The 23,084-nt window shown below is 48.4% G+C and overlaps 1 protein-coding gene across 2 annotated transcripts in view; it reads right to left on the bottom strand.

Moving 5' to 3' along the window:
- The window catches only part of RNF213 (ring finger protein 213), a 2,973,532-nt gene that overhangs the window by 555,414 nt on the left and 2,395,034 nt on the right, over nt 1-23,084 (bottom strand). For both annotated transcript variants that reach the window (XM_078654076.1, XM_078654077.1), the window contains exons 50-51: nt 992-1,234; nt 726-807 (exon numbers count right to left, since the gene is read on the bottom strand). In XM_078654076.1, coding sequence (XP_078510202.1) covers nt 726-807; nt 992-1,234 — 325 coding nt within the window. The remainder of the gene's footprint in view (nt 1-725; nt 808-991; nt 1,235-23,084) is intronic.

Raw genomic sequence — 23,084 nt, 5'->3', positions numbered from 1 at the left:
TTATGTCAAAACCAACATGGCCCCTGTTCAGTTGTTATGACAGTTAAAGCATGAATGAGCAAGGGTCAGACCACACAATAAATTTGACTTCAACAAGAATGTAGGCTGAAAAATTAATATCTCATTAAGTGCCAAAAAAAGGTAGAATTCCAAGAGGAATCTCACAAACAGATATCTAAATCTACACAATTAGACATATTTCTCCAAAGAGAAAGTATCCCTTCTCTGCATAGCGTATAAAACAAGACAAAATGGAGAATTGCTAAGTGGGAATGGTATGGAGAGAGCTAACCACTCAGATTCTAAACTTAGGCCTCTAAGTTTCTAAAATGATTGGCATCGGCTCTTGATCTGCCTAATGGCTTGACATTCAATATACAGGATTGAAGGGGTAGGGACATCAAAATAACAAATAAAACAAAACAATGCTTGAAAAGGGTGGGGTTGTGCTTCGTGCACTCATTCTGAGAGGATAGGCTCCTCACTGCACAAAGGAAGGGAACAAACAAGCCCTAAACCATGTGCTAGCAATGCATCGCTCACCTGTGATTCATTGATAGTACTACATTAAAGGCAAACAGGAAAAGCTCTGCACATGTGTCCATGCACATTGTAATTGTTATCATACCCAACTATCAGCAGTACACTCAGTTCATCCTCTACCCCATCTATTCCTGTCCATCCTAAATACTTAAACCAGCTTCATTACCGGAGGTGATACTTACGGTACCAACGAAGCCCAGCTAAACTAGTCCAGTCCTTAGCATCAATTAGAAGGTCTGCCGGCATTGTGGGAAAAAATGAATTCTAAAAATATGATGTAAACAAAAAAGGTTTATTCATTATTTTGGGGTGCACTTGGTCTAAAATTCGAAGCAGATATAAATTATACAATATTCTGAAACATTGGTATAGAACATATTTAAACAATTTGTGGATGACGTGCAGAGGAGAATTTGATTAACTAAACTAAGTTTACCCTGTTCTTTACCTGCATGTTGGCTGGAGTAAATGCCAGATTCTTCAGAGGTTCGAGGATTCGATTTTGTCCGTTCAGCAGGACAGCAGCGGTGTGAACCAGCATTTCAATTACAGTGCTCTTGGTGCTGGAGTGACTCGGAGAAACTTTTAGTGCTGGTTGATTATTGGCCACCAACAAAAATGCAAACTGCTTCAGAGAACCGGACTCAAAAACTGCAGATTTTTGGATAAGTTGGTTCACAGCTTCAAGTTGCTAATGAAGGACAAAAGAAGGAATGAATGATGCATGGAGTTTACATAAGCAGATAATTGCATTTTAAGATCAGGAATGAATTTAATTTTGAAACAAACTCACAGAAATTTGCTATTGTTAGTATCTAAACATTCAGCAATTTCAATACCATTACCTCAAATCAACACCTACAACTGTACAATATAATTCATCTACCAGCTAGTGGATCTGAACAAGGGTCAAGGTGAGCATTCGGAAAGGAGAGAGTTGGAACCAGTGACATGTGATCAGCAACGGGAATGCAGTCCTCCTGAAAACTTAGTCTATGTGCACTAAGAAATAAGGAATATATAACTTTCTATTCCATTTTATCTGAATTTTTAGAGGAATTTTCCATTAGCAGCCATGCCAATAATGGGCAAATAATAATTTGGTAGAATGTGATCTGCTTAAATTGGCCAATTAAGAACCCAGGCATACTTCCCACTCATGTTATTTAACTGTGTACTCAAGAGATAGGAATAAAAAGCTAGTATTCCACCAAAAGCAAAGTTTGCACCTATTTATCAGTCACACTTTCATGTGTTGTACATACAGCCTAGTGCTTGCACTCAAAATTACATGTATCAGAAATTCAAATTATGACTCATGATCATGGCATATTTCAATTGTTTTACACCTATAGTTAGGTCTTAGTTCCAACAATACCCCACTTGTAGGCACCATGATGTTTACTCAATCTTTTGCGGTGGACTTCAAAACTAATCCTACTGATATGAAACTTTTTTTATTGAATTCTTATAATATGCAATCAAGACCAAGGGAGGTGTATGTGTGCTTTACAAATATTCAATAAACATGATCAAGCTAAACATCTAGATAAGGAAAGAGTAGATAAAAGTCAACATGGTGATCCTAGAGGTTGCAAAGATTAGCCAATAGGTGATAGAACATAATGACTGAGAAAAAAAATATGGATCAGAGTTTCTGAGTTTGTTACAATACGAGAACCAATTGGGAAAGTTTATCCTGGGGTCAGGAACTGTTTAAAAATCGTGTGCTTAATGTGGTTTCTAACAGTAAGGAAAGAAGTGACTGCTCTAAGGTTTAAGAGTAGACAGCATAAATGCTACCACAGCAGTGTAAGACAATATAACATCCCATTCTACTCAAAATTTAAATTTGGGATCTTCTCAGAATAAAAAGTCCTTGCTTTTTAGACCTCTTCAGCCACCTAAGGTAGTCAGCTCTTCTAAGTAAGGTGTGCTCTTATTGTGAATTGCCTTAACTCAGATTTGTAATTATATTAGGGCTTTTAGTGGGAGCCAATAGAGGCGAAGGGAAATATGTGTTATTTGGTCAAACATTCTTGCTTTATGCACCTAGCATTCTGAGTGGAAAACATCTTTGATTGGGGCTAGGTGTGAAAGAGTAAAGAACAATTATGTGCAGTATTTACTTTTGCTTGTGCAGATGGAAATCTGAAGTTTTAGTTACCTTATTAACATGTGGGAAAATGGGAGGGTGGGATCAATGGTGATTCCATATGATCTGACTGATGGCGGAGAAGCTACAAACCATATTGACTCTGCTTTATAAAACATTAAGTTGTAAATTTGCATTTATCTAGCAACTAGGTTGAGAGTTATATGCAGATGAGAAGTAGTTTTTTTTGTTGAAAAATCTGATTTTTTTAAATTCAATATTAACTCACTTTAAAATGTCAAAAATTAAGGTTTACTCTGAGATTTCAATACATTTAGTGCATCTGTTGTTTTTGCTATGCAAACATCTGTCTTCTAAACAAACATTGACACTGCTCCTGTAGCAATAATCCCCTTTCTAGTGGAGTATTCTATGGGGCTACTTCCATTATTGAGCCGTTGTTACCTTTAGTTCAGGACTTGCTCCTGTTACCAAATAACGGAAAGCAGGAACCATAGTGGCAAGAAGATAAAATGCATCTCAGAGCTGTTCTTCAAACAGTATGCAGCCTGTGCAATACATGCATAGATATAGCCATATCCTCTTGTCTACGAAGGAGTGAGCTGATAAAAATGGACTGTGGAAAAGTAAATTTTGCCATGTCATATGTGCCTACGTGTTCCCCATCTTATGCTATATGTGCATGATCGATATGCATGTATCCCCCTATGATCGATTAAAGACGCAATTACAGTTGTGTCCATCTCTAGTATGCCAGTTTCCAGTTCTCGTGAAAGCAACGAGTATTAGGCCTATGTTGCCACGTTTTACAGTGTGCACGTTAATTCATTGAATTGTCCCAGTTTCTAGGCCTCAAAAGGGCCCGGACACCAGATTCAGCTCCTGTCTCCTGAACCCTCTCCGAGGAGCGATACAGCCCCCACCTGCATCCCTGACCGTTCACTTACTTCCTGCCTCACAGTGCCCGGCCCGGCCTGGCTCTGCCTGCCAGTCTGCCAAGAGTATGTTATGCTTCTAGTTATCAGTCCAGCCCTCCTTCTCTGCATTCCTAAGCTACTGAATCGCATCAACAGTTTCAGCCATGGTCTAGCCTTTCTGTCTCCATGTAAGAGAAATACTGTATTAATATTCATGGAATATTCCTAGCACACGCAATACATGTAGAATTATGCATGCACCAGTCTTAGTGTCAAGTAGCCTCTGCCCTGATAACTTTTGGATTCTATCAATATGTACTCCAAACACCAGATACCAGATATGATATAGGTACATGTCGTTCTGACACTGCAGACTGTAGTCTCCTCTTCTAGCGCAGAAGTCATAGCCCCCAGTTCTCCCTGGTAACACGTCATTGCCCGTTTGCGCGCACCACTAGGTTAAAGGTCCCAGCTGCTCAGGTAGCCCCCTCCATGTTTCCGCCCCATTTATGACACTTCTGTTACGTTTACATCACATGTCTATGTATACGCCCTGTACACGCCTTCTTGTTACATCATTTTGTCCTTATCTTTCGCGACTGCTACGAGAAACGCCTACTGTATTGAATGTAATGTATTTGTTTTAGTATATATACTGTGCACTGTTACTAAAAGTTACCCACTTATGCCCCTGCCCCCGGTAGCTGCCATCCGTCTATTCCCATACAGGCTGTCCTGTTCCTGTCCCTTATGCCTGATTAAAGCCTGTAGACTCAAGATACCTCGAATCCTGTCTCTTATTTATTGAGCTATCTGTTTTATTCACTGTATTCAAAAATAGTACCGGTAATTAATTATTTATTTACCACATAATGGCGCCCGAATAGGGAATTGCCCTTTCCCCACGCGCCGGTGAAGCCACGCAGGCCCCCTGACCCTCTGCAGCCGTGATGGAACTCTACTGCGCACCGGCAGATATTTCTGCTTCAAGTATCCCTCAGGCCCACGGAGGAGACGGAGGTTGCGGTCCAGCATCCAGACGAGGCGGTGAGGAACGCGGCGAGTCCCGACCAGAGCCCAAGCCGAGAGTCCAAGGTCCGAGGTATCCGGAGGCCCACCTGTAACTGAAGTCCGAAGTTCGTAGTCCGTCGTCGTAGCCGTCCAGTCCAGTCCGAGGCCTTCCGTTCTTGCTGCCCGGTGAGTACCGTTGCTGGGGTAGTATCTAGACAGGGTCAATTCTGGTCCGTGGGTTTGGGTACGCAGATCCAATCCGAAGTGTTCACCTAGGTTGATGCGGGTCCTGACGTGTCTCTTTATGGGACCGGTATGTTTCGTACTGTTTAGCAGTGCATCTAGTAATTCTAGTAAATTCCATTCTCGAGAAATTCATGTGTTCTGTTTTCAGTATACCAGGTAATATTTCTGTCCGAACTGTTATTCTAAATGTTATTTAATGTGTTTTCAATGTCGTGGTATGAATGATTTGTTTTTCCAGTCATTATTGTGTTCATCGTGTATTGTATTGTGTTCGAATTCCAGCCTAGACAATGCCTCTATTCTCCAAGTTACGTCAGTTAAAAACCCGAAAAGGGTTACTAGAGGAAGCAGTTCCTGTCCCGCCTAGGGACAGTCCAGGTCATTTTATGTATCATAAGCATGGCTTAAGTGCCATATTATATCTAGACTTATGGGTGGATTATACCAAGGAGTTAGAAGAGAAATATAGATGGCCCATGTCAGGTACATGGGATGCTGAGTGCATCATGCGAGTAGAAGAAGCATTATGGAAAAAGAAAGCCAGACAGTCCCAGAAAGATGCCATCGAGTTATGGCGCAAAGAATCTCATAGAAGAACCGAAAAAGAGATCAGAAAAACAGAATTAAGTAGGGAATCCTCAGAGAAAGCCCAAGAAAGGGAATTGATCGAAGTAGGTGAACGAGTTAAAGTAGAACAGTCAGACAGACAGAGAAATGCCCTTATTAAGGGTATGTATCCTCTTCTTGCCGAGGGCTTGCCAAAAGCAACCCCGGAAGCACCATGTAATTTTCCGCCGCCATTAGTTCCGATCAAGCTACGTCATAAACCGACCGCAGCTGATATTTTTCTCTCGTCCTATTTGGACGATACAGTCCCGGAATATGCAAATCCTGTTCCGCCTGCCCCGTAAATAATGTAATTCCTGTTCCTCCAGCCACAACAGCCCACGTTATCGCATCTGTTATGGCACCCCCGGTCCAGCCCACAGTACATGTGCCCGCTACATCAGTCACTCTGCCAGCCCGTACAGTACCCATCGACGATTCTAGTTTAGGAGCCGCGGGGGGAAGTCCTCCTGGAACCCCGCCTCAACACAGACGTATGACGTTACTCGAGCTACATGAACGAGCGTTACAGCGTACGCCAAAAACTCAAACATTTACAGATATCAAGCGAGCACTTACCGAATGTCGTTATGATCCAGTTTCAGGCGATGGTAATATGGTCATATACTCATTACGTTTAAGACGGGTGACCGAATATTTGGACACCCTGCCCAATATGAAAGAATATCTAGACAGAATATATAGTTTTATCCGTACAGGAGTGGATCCAGAAAGTGTTCGCGACGCCATGATTCAAAGAAAAGTCGAGATTCAGCTTATGCTTTTAAAGTTTCTAATTAACTGTTTAATAAGAGAACAAGATTATCCAGATAAAGATCCAGAAGAAATGAAAGTCTTGACCAGGTGGAGTGACCATATAACCGAGGGAAGACACAAGACACAGAACTGTATAGAGAGTATGTACAAGAAAATCCGTAGGGAAATAATAAAGTTACACGAGAAACGAGAAGCAACACAAGTAACCGAGAAAGAAGACAACTCTGATAATGAAGAGGTAGACGACGAGAATCCCTCCAGAATAGCGTATGTAGGTAGAACTAGACTTCCCGACCGACATTCACGCCTAGATCACAAGAAAGTTTTCCCTCCTCCCGTACCAGAACAAGGTTCTCGTGAGCAAGTATTCCAAGCTACCGATCACATTCTGAAATCACGAATAGGCTATAGTGAGCTTAGTACAATGCATGAACAAGAACTAGCCCGATCAGCAGTCCGATGGACTACTGATTCTACCACTTTTCCAGACGAAATAGTGGCACAAATGTTTCTGAAACTGCCCCCAGCCGAGCAGCGACTGGTGGGAATGTATATGATCCAGCACCTCATTACACTGTATGAGGGACAGCATTCTGATCCAGGTCCGTTACATGATGTATTGAACGAGTTACTCCAGTATAGATGGAGAGGTCTAGGTACCGATTTAATTAGTGTCATTCTAGAACAGCGCCACAAATATCGAACGTTTCTGAATCCACATTTTGTTCACGTCTCACCCCCAGAAAGTAAATCATTTTACATAGATAGACAGAATCCGTTACGAGAAGTACACCCAGTTAGAGGAACGGGTGGTGATCTAGAACGAGTATTTGTTTACACCCCCATCACGAAAATGGAACTCTTAGAGATGAAAAAGCTAATTCCCTGTCACGACAAAGATCCAGCAGGGTTCCATCGAGAATTAAAAGACATGCTCCGTATGGGAGAATACACGTATCCTGATATCATTAAAATGTTAAAGGTCCTGTTGCCCGCAGGGGTATATGAAAAACTCAAAGAAAAAGAATGGGAGGTGGGAGAGAAAAAGATTGATTGGACAGCTCTAGAAGCTGAAGATAATTTACGAGTACCAGGTACCGGTCTTGGGGAGAAATGTAAAGATTTGCCCGAGTTATTGATACAAGTTTTGCCAAGATTACTAGCCACGAAAAAGGAGGATTGGGATGCCATTTCAGCTTGTAAACAGAAACAAGATGAAGATACTAGTGATTTTTATTCAAGATTTGAAAAATGTTTTATTATTAACAGTGGTCTGAAAACAAGTAGTGAATCTTACCCTCATCTTTTTGTTACCAAACTAGTCGAGAATTCAAGTCCACAAGTTAAAAATCGAGTTTTGAAAGTCGAAAGTACTTGGCAAGCTAATACTCCGTCACAAATGTTACAAATTCTCCAGTATCACCAGAATAGAATCAGGGAAGAGCAAGAACATGAAAGGAGACGTATGAAAGACACGAAAATGAAAGTATTAGTTGCACAATCTGTTCCACAAGACAGTCAGAAGAGGGGTCCGAATCAAGCCAGTCATCCTGCAGCTCCCGCTAAAGGGACCTGCAACTACTGTAAACAGCCAGGTCATTTTATAAACGAGTGTGCAGTTCTGAAACACAACATAGCTACTGGTAAAACTAAAGAAAGACCACGTCAGCCTAGACAAGAACAAGTTTCACAGACTTCTCAGCCACCACAGAATGCACAACAGACAGTTCCAGCACCGCAGCCTATCGCTGCAACACAGCATGTTACACAGCAGATGTACCAATATGCCCAGACAGAATATCCAGATTATCCACCGTATTCATGAAACAGCCTAGAGAGGGAGGTAGGCTTGCCTCTCATCGAGATACCTGTAGATCAAGAGGGTCCCTATGTACACAGTCAAGTATTAGGGAAAGACAGAAAGTTTCTGATTGATACAGGGGCAAGTAGGACTACCATCAGTCATGACGAGGTTCCAGGGGCTCCGCTCTCAGGCTCTAGAAATGTTTCCTTTGGATTTTCAGGAAAGCCGATTGTTCCTGTCCCTTATGCCTGATTAAAGCCTGTAGACTCAAGATACCTTGAATCCTGTCTCTTATTTATTGAGCTATCTGTTTTATTCACTGTATTCAAAAATAGTACCGGTAATTAATTATTTATTTACCACAGGACTGGATCACAGTTTATCCATCTGACAATTTGCATGCTGCTCTGCCTGTATAAATGGCACTACCAGTGATGAAGAGATGACCAGCAGGGAGGGAGAGGAAGAATTACCACAACCAATCAAACAGTTATTGAGTTGTGAAAGGGCAGAGAACAAATCTGGATTTTAAATCTTACAATGAGGCAGTTTGGTCAGTACTGTCACCAAAGGTAACACAATGTTAGTCTGTAGAATATAAATCCTTGATTCAATCGCAGTAGAACTGTGATTCCTTAGATGAGAAGGCGAGCAAAACATATTAATACAAATCTTGCTAAAGTAAAACCTAGTAAAGACTAAAGAATGCAAGTCGTCTGACTCTTCAGTGCCACTTTGACCAAATGGAACACACTACATGATTCAAATCACCGGAGGTCATGGACTAAAAGGTTTGTGCATTAACCTGGTCAAAACCAGATCTATATTCCAAGACACCACCTGATACCTGATTGGAGGAAACAAATGCATTACGTCCTTCATCATCCTCTTGTGGTGCAGGTGAAAGAGGAGGCACTGGAGAATGTGCTGGAGAGGGTATAGTGTTTGAGGGTTGTGGAGGTGGAGAAAAAGGCCTCATAGGTGAGGTTCATGAGTCTTTCTTCTTGGAGGGTATCTCGGGTGTTTCTGAGGTATCCAACTTTCTAATCTTAGGTGGTATGGAGGTGACTTGGCCAGTAATGGGGTCAATATGGAGTTTTTTTTGCTTAGGATCCGGTAAATCTGGATGAAAAAGTTATTTGGATCCGTTGTCTTTTTTCGGCGCCAAGGACTTCAGTTCAGCTTTAGGAGGGGTTTTTGTCTCCTTTTGCCTAGGTAGAGTTTTCGACTCTGACGATTTGCCAATGGGAGGTGGCCAACCAGACATTCTGTTGCTACTGCCATCTTCAGATATGCACAGCATCTTGGCACCACCTTGCCTGTTGATGTCAGTGAGAACTTCCACCTGCCTCCCCATGATAGATGGCAGGAGAGCCTTCAGGGCCAGGAAAATAACCTGAAGTTTCAAGAGGCTTATGTCGATTCGACTACCCACAGAAAGTCAGTGGCCTTTAAGCTCCACTACCTTCACATGAACCCCTCAATTCAGTGGTAATGCATACATCACCATAGTCAGCGCTCTGTAGGGGAGTCAGAGTGGCCTATGGCAGAACATATTATGACAGGTCAGCCACCACCATAGATTGCAAGGTGTCTGATGCGAGATTTTAATAGTTTTGGAAAGGTGGACTTGGTGCTGTAACCATTGGGATTTTAAGTTCCACAGCAGCTCCTGAGACTTCGCATGGTTGAAAAGGAGGATGTGCAATTCTCCTTCGCGGTTACTAGACCATTGGCTAGTGAGCCCCCACGAAGGCCAATCCTTTGTTTCTTGAGATTTATTGGTTGCTCCAGACGTGCTGACTCCCCTCTAAAGGAGGAGTCCCGCAGACCTTGCTGGTCTGAGCCAAAGCCGATCTTGTCATCTTGCATGGGTTGTGTTGCCAAGGCTTGTTGGGTCCAATCCGGATTCTGAGCTGCAGCACTCAACATCCTTCGTGGGTCAGCTCAAAAACAGCTTCTGGTCATCGTCGACGCCTCCTGGTCCTCGTGGTTGAAGAGTCCAGCTTCAACTCTTTCACCTGAAAACAACAGACATTTGTTGGCATCTTCCTATCGCCATCCTGGTCACTGGCTAGTGACTCAGACTCTGTCCCCTCTGCTTTCAGGTTCTTCATATCTCCGATCCACCCTTGGATCCACCCGGACACTTTTCCTCTGGTCCCCTGCAGCATTTCTTCGCAGCTCTCCATTGGAATAGACGACGAAACCTGACACCAAAAGACACCCATGCACCAGGCTTCCCTGGGTGAGGTAACATAAGTACTCCGGTGCTCCCGTGGGTCTTGACTCTCTTAGTGTCCTAGTCTAAAAGGGTTCCATCGTAGTTCACCTCATAGTGCTCTTAATCTTTACAATCGTAACTTGTTCGTTCTCCTTAGAAAGTCAACGGTGATCCGCGGCTGTGTTTAGACACGGCACGCGTCAATGGGAACTTAGAAGGTAAGTAAATGAAGATTTAGGACACTTCCGGTCTAACTAGGAATATACAACTAACAAAACTAGACACTATGATAGTCAATCCCTACAGGAGCACCGAAGTACTCGCGTTACCTCACCCACGGGCTGCGGGTGCATAAGTGCCAAAGAGTGTCGGATTTTCTCGTTGTTTCCTATGGAGTCTTGGAAGAAGATGCTGCCGGCGGCCAGGAGGAAGTAGTCCGGGTGGATCCAAGGGTGGATCGGAGATGAAGAAGACCTGAAAGCAGAGGGGACAGAGTCTAGGTCACAAGCCAGTGACAGGGTGGAACCAGGGAGGAACCAGACGTCGTCGAGGAGCAATCAGGTGCTGTTGTGAAGCTTGTCGTTGCAGCCACGCGGACCAGGAGGCGTCTAGGACGACCAGGTGCTGGAGAGGAGCTGTCCCACGAAGGTTCTCGCAGATGGAGGGGTCGACTTCAAGATCGGAGCCAACAAGCCTAAGCAAAGGCAACCCACGCACGATACACAAAGAGCTTCTGGTGCAGACCAGGAGGGTCTGAGGTACTTCACCTTTTCAGGGAAGCAAGGGCCAGTCTGGAGCAACCAGACCAGCGATGGATTTTCAAAGGATCTTCGTCACAGGGCTACTAGCCAACGGGCCAGCAACCGGGACAACGCGTCGAGCAGAACACAAGCAGAAGGGCCCCACGCAGATCTTGTGGAGTGTGGAGGGCTAGTCTTCGGTGCAGGTGGAGCTCGGTGTCGGGGTGTCTCAGTCCCCAGTGCACAGCTTCGAGGATGCCTCAGGAGCTGCGCTGTTAGCAAGTTGAAGACTTTCCAAATTGCCTGGTTCCACGGGTTCCGACGCCTTCCACGGGGCTCAGCTGTGCTGGAGTCGTGCAGTGGGGTCAGAGAGGTCCGGGAGTCAAGGTCTTGTCAGGCTCTGTGCTCGGGTTCCGGCGGGAACGGGGACAAAGCAAGACGTCGAGTTGCTGGATGGTGCCTGGTTGCCCAGGGTGGTCGCTCCTTGGCCACAAGGAAGATTCTTCAGTCTTCAGCTCAGGTGAATGTCGAAGGGTCCAGAGTTTCGTTTCACGTCAATATCAGGATAAATCTAAAGTCCTGGGGTTCAGCTCCTACCTTCATACAACTAAAAGGGGCTGGATTACTTTCTAGGTCCCTCCTATGGGTGGGACCAGGAAGCCGGGTGGTTACACCCCCTTTCCTTTGTCCAGTTTCGCATCAGAGCTGGGGCTGGAGTGCCCCAGCAACCGGTTTGAACTGGACTATGCATGGAGCACCTAGTGTGCCCCAGGCAGTGTCTCATTCTATTCAGCCCTCCCTGTCCCAATACACAAAGTCCTGTCTGGGGTGGTGCTCGGACCTTTCCAGGCAGGAAACCTATTGTCAAAACCTCCATGACTGGAAGGACTCCCAGCAGCAGGAGGTCAGACTTGTGTCTGTGGCAGCAGCGTCCATTTTGTGATGCTGGGGCTCTGGTTAACTTTAACCGGGATAGTCAGCAACAACATGTCTTCTCCCTCTAGAAGGGTGGAATGCTACCCCCGTCGCCAGAATTGGCGAGGGGGTAGTATTCCAAACCTTACACGACATGTTTAGATAAAGCCAAACCAAAGTTAGCATGTAACCGCGAGAATTATAATGCACTTAAGAGTATATGGTATGGCGTTATCATAGAACAGCTATAAGGACATGGTTCCGAAAGCTGCAGACAGGCTCAGCTCATGCTAGAGCACCATCTCACACATAACCAAGCACTCTGCCTCCTGGATTGTTAAGGCCTGCCATAGGAGTGACTTATAGGTTACTATGTGTCTATATATAAGGTAGGTATAGGGATACCATACCTAAGCAAGGGGTGATTACACGACCTTGCCCCAGCTGAGTGATCAGCCAGTTGTGTCAATTTAGGTGGCCCGCCAGGGGTGGCATAAAATATGCTGCAACCCCTGGTAGGCCTTGGATGCACCTATGCCCTGGGTACCTATAGTACACTGTACAGGGTCTCACAAGGTGACCCAATTCCCAATTGGAGATGCACCTAAGGTACATGCAGTCCATTTTACAGAGAGAGCAGATAGCCTGGGACCCTGATTAGCAGGATCCCAGACCAACTAAATCGAAAACCATCTAAACACTAGGCAAAAAATCTGGGGTAACCATAGTCAGGTATCCACCTTCCTACAAGCGGTACCCCCAGTTACTTTTTGACTAAGTTTTTCTAAGCCTTTTTTTCTCCTTTTCGAGTTGATTGACTCCTGGTGCCGTAGGGATGCCCGGTTTCAAGACCTACGGGGACTGTCATTGTATAATGTCAGTGATGGACCCGCACCGCATGTGTCTCTACTGCCTGGGGCATGACCACCAGTCGTGCCGCGACTGCCCGGCCATGGCGCCGAAGACTTCGCAGGAGCGGTCCCAAAAGTAGCTTAAAGTCCGGCAGTCGGCTCCACGTCATTCAAGGTCCTGGTCCCATGGGAGGTCGAGGGACCGGTCGCAGAGTCAACACCATCATTCGTCGGGATCAAAGTCTTCGTACTCGGGGTTAGGTAAGGCGAAGCATCACAAGAAGTCGAAGAAGCGCCATCGCTTTCCGACTTCCCCTCGTCCGTCGCGGCTGAGGGTGCGGGTGGTGGCACCGCCATGGCTCTAGCGGAGCCTACGCATTCGCCGTCGGCCTACCCATCCTTCCAGGGTCGTCGGCCCTTCGGCCTAGCTGCAGGAATTTCGGTCAGGCATGACTCGCCTCTTAGGGCCGTTGGGCCCGCCGGCGTGCCTTCGGGACCCGGCGGGACCCTCGCTCTGCATTGTTGGCGGCTCCAGCATCGATGTCGGCTCCGGCCCGATGTCGCAGGGCCCCCAAGGATCCAGGCATGGATTTCGGTTGACGCCGGTTGACCTCCTGACACCTCCACCGACGTCAACCCCACCGCCACCACCTCCGACTTGCCGCCGGACGACATCGTCCCCGGTTTCAGCCCTGATGTGGACACGGCGCCGGACGGCGTCCCTCGACGCTGATTCCGAAGGGGCCTTTCTACCCTTATGTGCAGCCTCTTTATTTTTGGCCTGTTCATCAGCCTTCGGAGGAAGGGGAAGACTGGGAGGGGTCTGAGGACCCTCTCACAGCACAGTGTGAGTTTGATCCGAATTGGCCAGAGGAATCGGGGGATGCCAGTGGTCTGGATACCTCTCCTGACCTTGGCATGGTATCTCCTCCTACTGTGTGCCACAGTAGTTAAAAGCCTAGTAACAGGTACAAAGGGGACAAATGGTGCCATGGAGGGACCAGCTGTCGGTAAGCCGACTGGAGCCCCCTGTGGTTTTGTGGAGCCTGAAGGCACGTCCATGGAAACCAGCATACACTAGAAATTGCCAGCAAGGTCGCAATGAAGGCTTCAATATACTGTGGTGTTGACTAAAGGCCAGGGAACTTGGGGTGTGTGTAGATGCACTCCTTTGCCAGTGACCTTGGGGGAGTGCAAGTTATATTTTGATGCATGGGTGCTATCTTTTTTGAGTTAGAGAGGTGTCAAGTCCTGTAAGAAAGTTCCCTCTTTTTGCATGCATGGTTGCCCCCAGTTTTTGGCAAACTGTTGATGTAGTTTGAGTGTGCCCTGGGTGCCTGCCAACCAGGTACCCAGGGCCTATGTTCTTTCCCTGAACTGCATTGAAACCAAACCTAATTGGCACTCTTTGGCCACATGTCAGCCCCTTGTAAGTGGTACCATACGTACTAAGGGCACTGTGGCCAAGAAAGGCCTCCAAGGGCTGCAGCATTTATTGTGCCACCCTCAGAGGTCTTGTACCTTTACCAACACTGCCATTGCAGGATGCGTGTTTTGGTGCAGAACAAAGTGAAGAGTCGACATGGCACACATCCCTGTGTGCCATGCCTACCACCCACTGCCCTGGCAGAGGTCAGTCACCCCTCTAGTTGGGTGCACTATACCAGTGGTGGGGTTACAGGTGCATGAGCCCTGTACCCGTACAGTGTCTAAACCAATTCTTAGACATTGAAAAGTGCAGTAATGCCATTAAGAGTATATGGTGCTGGGTGTCTGTCATTACAAACTCCACAGCACCATAATGGCTCAACAGAAAACTGAGAAGTTTGGTAAACGTCTCAGTACATTAAACCCACACTGATGCCAGTGTGGACTTAAATGAAAAATGCACTCTGAGGGCATCTTACAGATGCTCCCTGAAAACGACCTAACTCTAACGTCCTGGCTGAGTGGCTGCTCGCCAGCTGCCAGTACCAGAAGTGTTTCTGGATCCCTGGGTCGAGAGCCTGATGCTCTCTGGGGTCTGGAACAATGCACATCCTGGGACGAGATGTCAAGGCTCCTACCCAGGATGGGCAGGGACCATGAAGGGGAAACTTTAAAGGCTTGCTGCCTTCGTGAGCTACCCCAGCCATTTGCAACCTCCGGGTAACTGGCCCTCACCGGTTCTGACCCTCACTTTGGGTGGTAGATGGTGAGAAAACAAAAGTGAGGAAGGGAAGTGTACCCACCTTTGCAATACCCACCCTCCGGTGTGGGAGGCGAGGTGAAGCACAACTCTCAGTCCCCTCCATCTTGCAGATGGGAGGCCCAAACCAACCAGAGAGGCATATGCCCCCCTCCCACTGAAGGGTGGCATTGTAGGGGGGTGTACCCATCCCAAAGAAGGGACCCATTGGTCCCAACCTTTACTTTACTGTAACACCCCTAAATCTAGTATTTAGGGGCAACCCTGAATTTTGCCTCCTCAGACAAGAACTGACAAGAAGAAAAGAAGAAGGACCGAAGAAGACATGCTGAAACTAAGAAGAGGAGGACGCCCACTGACTTGGCCGCAGCACCACCAGGTCTGTCTGTACCTCGAACCTGCTCTAGCTAAATCCTGGTGTGTCCTGCAGCCAGCAGCCTCAAGAACCCGAATGACCTGCCCTGCCTTCCAAAGCCAAGACTTTGTCTCCCGTGAGCACCTGATTTGCTCACCCACAGACTCTGGCCAAATCCGGGAGTCACCACCACTCTGCACCACGGCCCAAGATTGAGTGCCCCGACACCACGAGGCGGTCTCCCTGGGATCCTGACATGAGATCTGGTGATCTGTGACCTGCCTCGACTGTTTAAATGACGCCTGCAGTCTCTTTCTGGAGGATCCATACAACCGCGACTGGAGCTGGTAAGAAAAGTCAACGCCTTAAAACACCCCTGCAGCCGACGTCCCACGGCCTTGGGTGACCCTATTGACAGTGTCCCAGCATCCCCAGGCATCCCCACTTACCTCTCCAACCAGTGGTCACCTCCAGAATATCACTCGAAGCCAAAACAGCACCCTGCAATCTGCTGCTCCTGCGGGTGTACTTTAGGTGTTAACTCGGATTCTCCTTTGCCCTGATCCGAACACCAGGAGCTTTGCTCCCTCCACCTTGTGGCCTGCTCGTGAGCAGCGACCAACCAGAAGCTCACTATCCCCCATTGGATAACATAGGGCTTCAGCACTCTGCACCCGGCTGCCCTAGTGCTGCTGAGGGTGCTTTGAGAGTGCATCCTTGACCCTGGGGGAACCCTGATTCTAACCTTAGAATACCAACTCCCACAACCAACTACTAACCTGTAAACAGATAACCACATTTCTTCCCATAGGACTGCACTGACTACTTTCTTGTGAAAATTGTTTGGTGTAGAGTTGGTTTTGTAAGAGCCCTTGAAAAACTGCTAATATCTAAAAACTGCTTTACTTACCTTTTCTGTAGGAAATGTACCAGTGGGATATCTAGGCATATCACACTGGGTAGAAAAAGTAATCCGTAAAGTAATCTGTAAAGTAATCTGTAAAGTAATCAAAAATAATCGAACAGAAATTTCGACTGTACTCCTTGTATTTACAAACCTGTAACAAAGTCATTTTTATTAAGCTTGCTTTTATTGTTCAATCTGCCTTGAAAAGTTCCATTTAAACTTACCTGTGCCAGGCTTGTTTGCTTCTAGAAAGTAGATATAACTAAGGAAAATGCTACTTACCAGTATGGATCTGTTCTTGGCATATAGAGCTGTAGAATCATATGGTTTAACATAGATCGCCATCTAGAGTTGGGTCCGGATGTTTGCACTTTGTTTTTCTTTGAAGAAGTCTTTACAGTCGCGAGGTGGGTGACTCCTCCTTCCGGTGATAGTGCGCATGGGCATCGACTCCATCCCCAGATTGTTTTGCCGTAAATGGTGATGATGGAGTTAGTAAGAGTAGTGAAAGAGATGGCCATGTATAACGTATATAAGTAAGATAACACTGCAGGACTTCCTGGCCATTCCCATATCCCAGGACAGTGTCGTGGAGGTGATTGATGCACTTCGAGGTTCCTCAGCGCCCGCCTTGACGGGTTCTACGCAGATTTTTACAAAGCATATAAAGATATATTGGTTCAGAGGTTGATAGAGGTGTATGCAGAGGCGCTCAAAGTCAGTATCCTTCCTCCAACCTTCAGGGAAGCTGTCATTATCCTTCTCCCAAGCCCGACAAGGACCCTTCACTCTGTGGCTCCTACCGGCCATTGTCCCTGCTGAATCTTGATTATAAAATATTAGCCAAAGTAATCGCTATCCGGCTTTCTTTATTGATGGAGTATATTATTTCGCAGGCACAGTCTGGCTTCGTCCCTCACAGGTCCACTTCCCTTAATTTGTGTACTTTGTTTACAGTACTACATAGGATAGACCCCAATTCACCGTCCGCTGCAGTCCTCCTTGATGCAGAGAAGGCGTTTGACTCCCTTGATTGGCCCTTTTTTCTTTCGGTGATGCGCCGTATGGGAATGCCTGAGGGCTTCGTCTCCACCACTGCTCTGCTATACACGGAACCCACCACTAGACTGGGCCTGAACGGCACAATCACCCTGCCTTTTTGCCTATCCCGCGGCACCCAGCAGGGCTGTCCCTTGTCCCCATTGCTTTTCATTTTAGCAATGGACCCCTTGGTGCGGCATTTTCAAGAGAAACATTTGCACCGTGGCTTGCAGTTTCGCACCGGCCCTCTTTTCATGGCACTATATGACGATGATACTGTCTTATATGTTCGACAGCCCCACCTCAACCTCGAACCGCTTATTAGGGAAAGTATTTGTTTTAGCAGGTTCTCCGGTCTTAGTATAAACTGGCACAAGTCAGTGATTTTTGCGTTAACAAATAGTACGACTACATGGGACTGTGAATTTCCACTGGAATGGTGCCATGACGGGGTTAAATATCTCGGGGTTTATATTCATTTAGATGCAGCTACCATCATTAGATTAAACTATGGCCGTGCGATCAGCTCGTTGGAATCACAGGTGGAGAGGTGGTTACGGCTGCCTTTGACAATGTCGGGTAGAGTGGCATTTGTCAAAATGGTAGTCCTCCCATGATTTTGATATCTTTTTAACAGCATTCCCACTCCTCTTACCCAGCATTTTTTTCAAAGCTGCGCCAACTTCTTTTGCGATTGGTATGGGGTGACAAGACACCACGGGTGAGCTGGCAGACTCTGATACTGCCGTGTGAGCGGGGCGGATTTGGAGTCCCGGATATGTATCTATACTAGTTGGCTGCGCAGTGTTGTTATTGCTATGCTTGGTACCACCCAGACGCCCGAATCCCTTATTTGAAGCCAGAGGCGGATCTGGTACTGCCTTAGAAATTGTCCACAGCGTTACCTAAATGGATCCTGAGAGACCCGCGGGATATTCAGACGGTATCCACCACCAGCTGGGCATGGGATAAGGTACGTAGACTATTGGGGATGGACCTATTATATTCTCCGGCATTGCCACTCCCAAATCCCCCATTGCTCCCCATTACTGGTGAAGTGTTAGTGCAATGCACACTGGCAAAATTCCAAATTCATACGATTGGGGATCTTTTTCCAGACAACCATGTTTTCTCGGTATCGGAGGAGGCGCGGTTCCAAGATTGCTCCTTTATGGATGTCTTTGTGATGCGACGTATGCTTTCCATGTTGCGGGCTACCTTCCCCACGTTTCCGGTTGCTCCAGAACCGGTCACTCCACTGTCATTACTAATCAAAAGTCCAACTGGTCCACATTTGGTTTCCAAACTGTATAAACAATGTATTATGGATCGCCCCTTCTCTAACGTTAAGATTCGTATGGCATGGGAGCAGGATTTGGGCCGTCCTATTGCTGATGACCAATGGAAGCAATGTTGCAGGGTTACCAGGGAGGTGTCCCTGAATAGTAGGCATAAGTTGCTACATTTTAAAATTCTCCGCAGGATGCATCACACCCCAGTTTGGTCCCACAAGATAGACCCCTCTAGGTCTCACCATTTCCAGAAATGCTCTGCTCCACAGGTAGACTTTGCTCATCTCTCCTGGACATACCCAAAGTTGCAGCACTATTGGGTACAGATACACGCCACACTGGGAGACATGCTTTCTATGGCACTGGTACCTACTCCGGAAATTGTGCTGAAGGGCTATATGGTTAACTTCCCCAAAAAGGTCAGAATGTTCGCAGCGCTGGCATTTCTGCTGGTCAAGCAGGAGGTGGCATTGCTATGGGGTAGTAGGAAAGCCCCTACTTTACAGGCATGGCTTCGCAGTTTGGCGTACTGTCATGTGAACTGCGAGGAATATGCAATCCTCGTGTCCAGTTCCGCGCGCCCAGTAGACATCTGGGGCCCGTATAGAGCATATATTACCAAAAAACGCAGCAAAGCTGACACGCAGGTTGCAAACGGCATTGTTCCCGAAGGGGTTGGCTAGGGGAGTTGCACAAGTTACTACTTGTGTAACGATATATCTGTAAGAGAAATTAGTTAGTGATAGATTCCTTACCTTAGAATATCCCCAGGCGTCAGACTGGATCCGGAAATTTTTGCGTAGCAAAACCCCTGCGCGTCGGTAGGCTTCGTCTGCGGCTCCGCGTCCGTCGTCGGCGTCGTTAGCGCCGGAATGACGTCGTCGGAGTACTTAGACGCCGCCCATGCGCGCTGACGTCAGTTCTGATACACAGCTTTTCCGCGCCAGATATGCAGAGCCATGATAGAACCAACACTGGTGCCAAGAAACTAGGGCCCTGAAAGGGGATGACCTTAACCCTAGATATCGGTTTGCAGAACGGGGAGGATGGGTGGGTCGGTAAGGAATCTATCACTAACTAATGTCTCTTACAGATATATCGTTACACAAGTAGTAACTTGTGCATCTGAAGAGACACGTTAGTGATAGATTCCTTACCTTAGAATAGATACCCCAGCAATACCAACCCCGGTGGTGGGTCTGCGAACCAATAATCACACCAGAAAGTCATGGAGGACGGAACGGCCAAAGAAGCCATCCCTCCGGACTTGACTGTCCAGGCAGTAGTGTCGTGCGAACGTGTGCAGCGAGGCCCACGTAGCTGCCTGGCAAATGTCCCGTAAGGGCACTCCCCGGCCCAAGGCAGTTGTAGTCACCGTGGCCCGAGTGGAATGAGCCCTTAATCCAACAGGGGGCTCCTTCTTAGCCCTGAAGTAACATGCCTGGATACACAAGATGATCCACCGGGAGATGGTCCGCTTGTGTACCGCCTTCCCCTTCTTAGCACCCACGTAGCCAACAAAGAGTTGGTCATCCACCCGGAACTGGCGTGTGCGATCCAAATAGAATGAGAGCGCACGTTTTGGGTCCAGACGGTGGAGCCGCTCTTCCTCTTTAGAGGGATGCGGAAAGAAGGTTGGCAAGGTGATGGACTGCCCAACGTGGAAGGCTGAGACAACGTTGGGTAGGAAAGACGGCTTGGTACGCAACACAACCTTGTCCGGATGGACAGAAAGGAAAGGTGGAGTACAAGAAAGGGCCTGGAGCTCACTCACTCTCCTGGCAGAGGTGATGGCAACCAGGAAAGCAGTCTTTAGAGTCAGAAGACGAAGAGGACAGTTGTGAAGTGGCTCAAAGGGAGCGCACATCAGGAAGGTAAGAACAAGGTTCAAGTTCCACTGGGGCATCACGAAGGGAACAGGAGGGAACATGTGCGTGATGCCCTTAAGAAAATGATTTACAATAGGGGACTTGAACAAAGAAGGCTGATCAGGTAGCCTTAAGAAGGCAGAAAGGTAGCCCTTGACAGTGCCCAGAGCAGAGCCCTGCTGGGCAAGAGAAAGAAGGAAGAGGAGAACCTCAGAAAGGGGGGCAGAGAGTGGATCCACAGCCTTTGCTGTGCACCATGCCACAAATCTGTTCCACCTGCAGGCGTATACCGACTTCGTGGAGGGACGCCTGGCTGCCAGAATGACATTACAGACTTCGGGAGGCAAGTCAAATGGCCTCAACTGTCGCCGCTCAATCTCCAAGCTTGTAGGTGGAGACTGGACAGGTTCGGGTGGAGGACCGTCCCCTGCTGCTGCGACAGAAGGTCCTCCCGAAGGGGCAGACGAATCGGGGGATCTACTGACATGCTGAGTAGCTCGGGATACCAGTATCTTCGTGCCGAGTCCGGAGCCACAAGGATGACTTGGGCCCGGTCGCGCCTGATCTTCTTCAGCACTCTGGGCAGAAGTGGTATAGGCGGAAAGGCGTACAACAGACCGCAGCTCCACTCGCGACGAAAAGCGTCTTCGAGCGAGTGCCGCCTTGGAAATTCCAACGCGCAGAATTGATGGCATTGCGCGTTCTCTTCGGTGGCGAATAGATCTAACCAAGGCTCTCCCCATTGCTGAAAGAGGCCTTGCGCCACGTCCGAGTTCAGACGCCATTCGTGATCCATCATGCACCGACGGCTGAGTTCGTCCGCCCTGGCATTCAGAGAACCTGCCAGGTGTTGAACCACCAGGGTCACACCCTGATTTTCCAGTCACTGCCAGAGGCGCAGAGCCTCCTGGCAGAGGGTCCACGACCCCACCCCGCCCTGTTTGTTGCAGTACCACATGGCGGTGGCGTTGTCCGTGAACACCTGCACTACACTCCCCCGGACAGAGGGGAGGAATGCCTTCAGCGCTAGACGAACCGTCCGTAGCTCCAACAGGTTGATGTGGAGCCGGGCCTCCGCCGGAGACCAGAGTCCTCTGATCGCCGCATCTCCCATGTGGCCACCCCAGCCCTGGAGGGACGCGTCCGTCACAACTACGTGCTCCGGGTGGGGTAGGGAGAGGGACCTGCCACTGACCCAATCGCGGTCCGTGAGCCACCACTGCAACTGTCTTGCAGTGCCCTCCGAGATCAAGACGTGATCGGACAAGTTGCCCTGATGCTGGGCCCACTGAAACTTCAGGTCCCACTGCAGAGCCCGCATCCGCCACCGGGCGTGACGCACCAGAAGGATGCAGGAGGCCATCAGCCCCAGAAGCCGCAGCGCCAACCTGACCGAGACTCTGGATAAAGGCTGAAAGATGGGAATCAGAGCCTGAACATCCCGAACCCGCTGTTCGGGAGGGTAAACCTGAAACTGCACCGAGTCTAGAACCGCTCCGATGAAGAGGAGCTTCTGAGAGGGACACAGGTGTGACTTCGGCACATTGATGGAGAACCCCAGCAAATGCAGGAGGTCGGCCGTAGTCTGGAGGTGGCTGACGACTGTTTGGGGCGAGCCCGCCTTCAACAACCAGTCGTCGAGGTAGGGGAAGACTGACACCCCTAACCTGCGCAGATAAGCTGCGACCACCGCCATCACCTTCGTGAACACCCGTGGGGCGCTGGTAAGGCCAAAGGGGAGCACAGTAAACTGAAAGTGCTCGTGGCCTACCGTGAACCGCAGGTAACGCCGGTGGGACGGCAGGACGGGGATGTGAAAATAAGCGTCCTGCAAGTCCAACGCTACCATCCAGTCTCTGGGGTCCAGGGCAGCTAAGACCTGAGCCAAAGTCAGCATCTTGAACTTCTCTTGACGGAGGAAGCCGTTGACGTTCCGTAGGTCCAAGATCGGGCGCAGGCCCCCCTTGCCCTTCTTGGGAACCAGAAAGTAGTGGGAGTAACATCCACACCCTACTTCTGGCCCAGGAACGCGCTCGATGGCCCCCTTGGCCAAGAGGGCCGTGACTTCCTCTTGCAGAAGTTGCAAGTGATCCCCCGACACGCGGTGGAATTGCGGTGGCATGGCTGGAGGGGTCGCCTCGAAGGGGAGGGAGTAGCCCCTTCGGACGATTTGCAGCACCCACTTGTCCGATGTGACAGTGCGCCAGTGGAAGTGGTGATGGCGAACCCTGCCTCCCACAGGCGTCACATGGGCCTGAAAGCTCGGACTAGGAAGGTTTGGAGGCAGGTGCTGCGGAGGGAGGTGTGGACTGGCCTCGCCGCTGACCCCGACCGCCGCCGCCACGGCGGTTTCCACGGCCGCCACCGCGCTGCTGTGTATTCTGCGGTGCGTGGCTGGCAGCACGTGTGGGGACGCCCCTTCCGTGGCCACGAAAGGAGCGAAAGGCACCCGATTACTGGCGCGTGGTCGAGAGACCAAAGGAATTGGCCGTAGCCCTGGAGTCCTTAAAGCGCTCAAGCGCATGGTCTGCCTTGTCGCCAAAAGGCGACGGCCATCGAACGGCATATCCAGGAGGGTGGCCTGGACATCGGCCGAGAAATTGGCGGACCTCAACCAGGCGTGGCGTCGAACCGCCACCGTCGTTGCCATCGCCCTGCCCAGTGAGTCCGTGGTATCCAGTCC

This window comes from Lissotriton helveticus, chromosome 7 (genome assembly GCF_964261635.1).
Source record: "Lissotriton helveticus chromosome 7, aLisHel1.1, whole genome shotgun sequence".
Lineage (NCBI taxonomy): Eukaryota > Metazoa > Chordata > Amphibia > Caudata > Salamandridae > Lissotriton > Lissotriton helveticus.
Note: the sequence above shows the minus strand (reverse complement) of the source record. Positions and strands in the feature narration are given on the sequence as shown.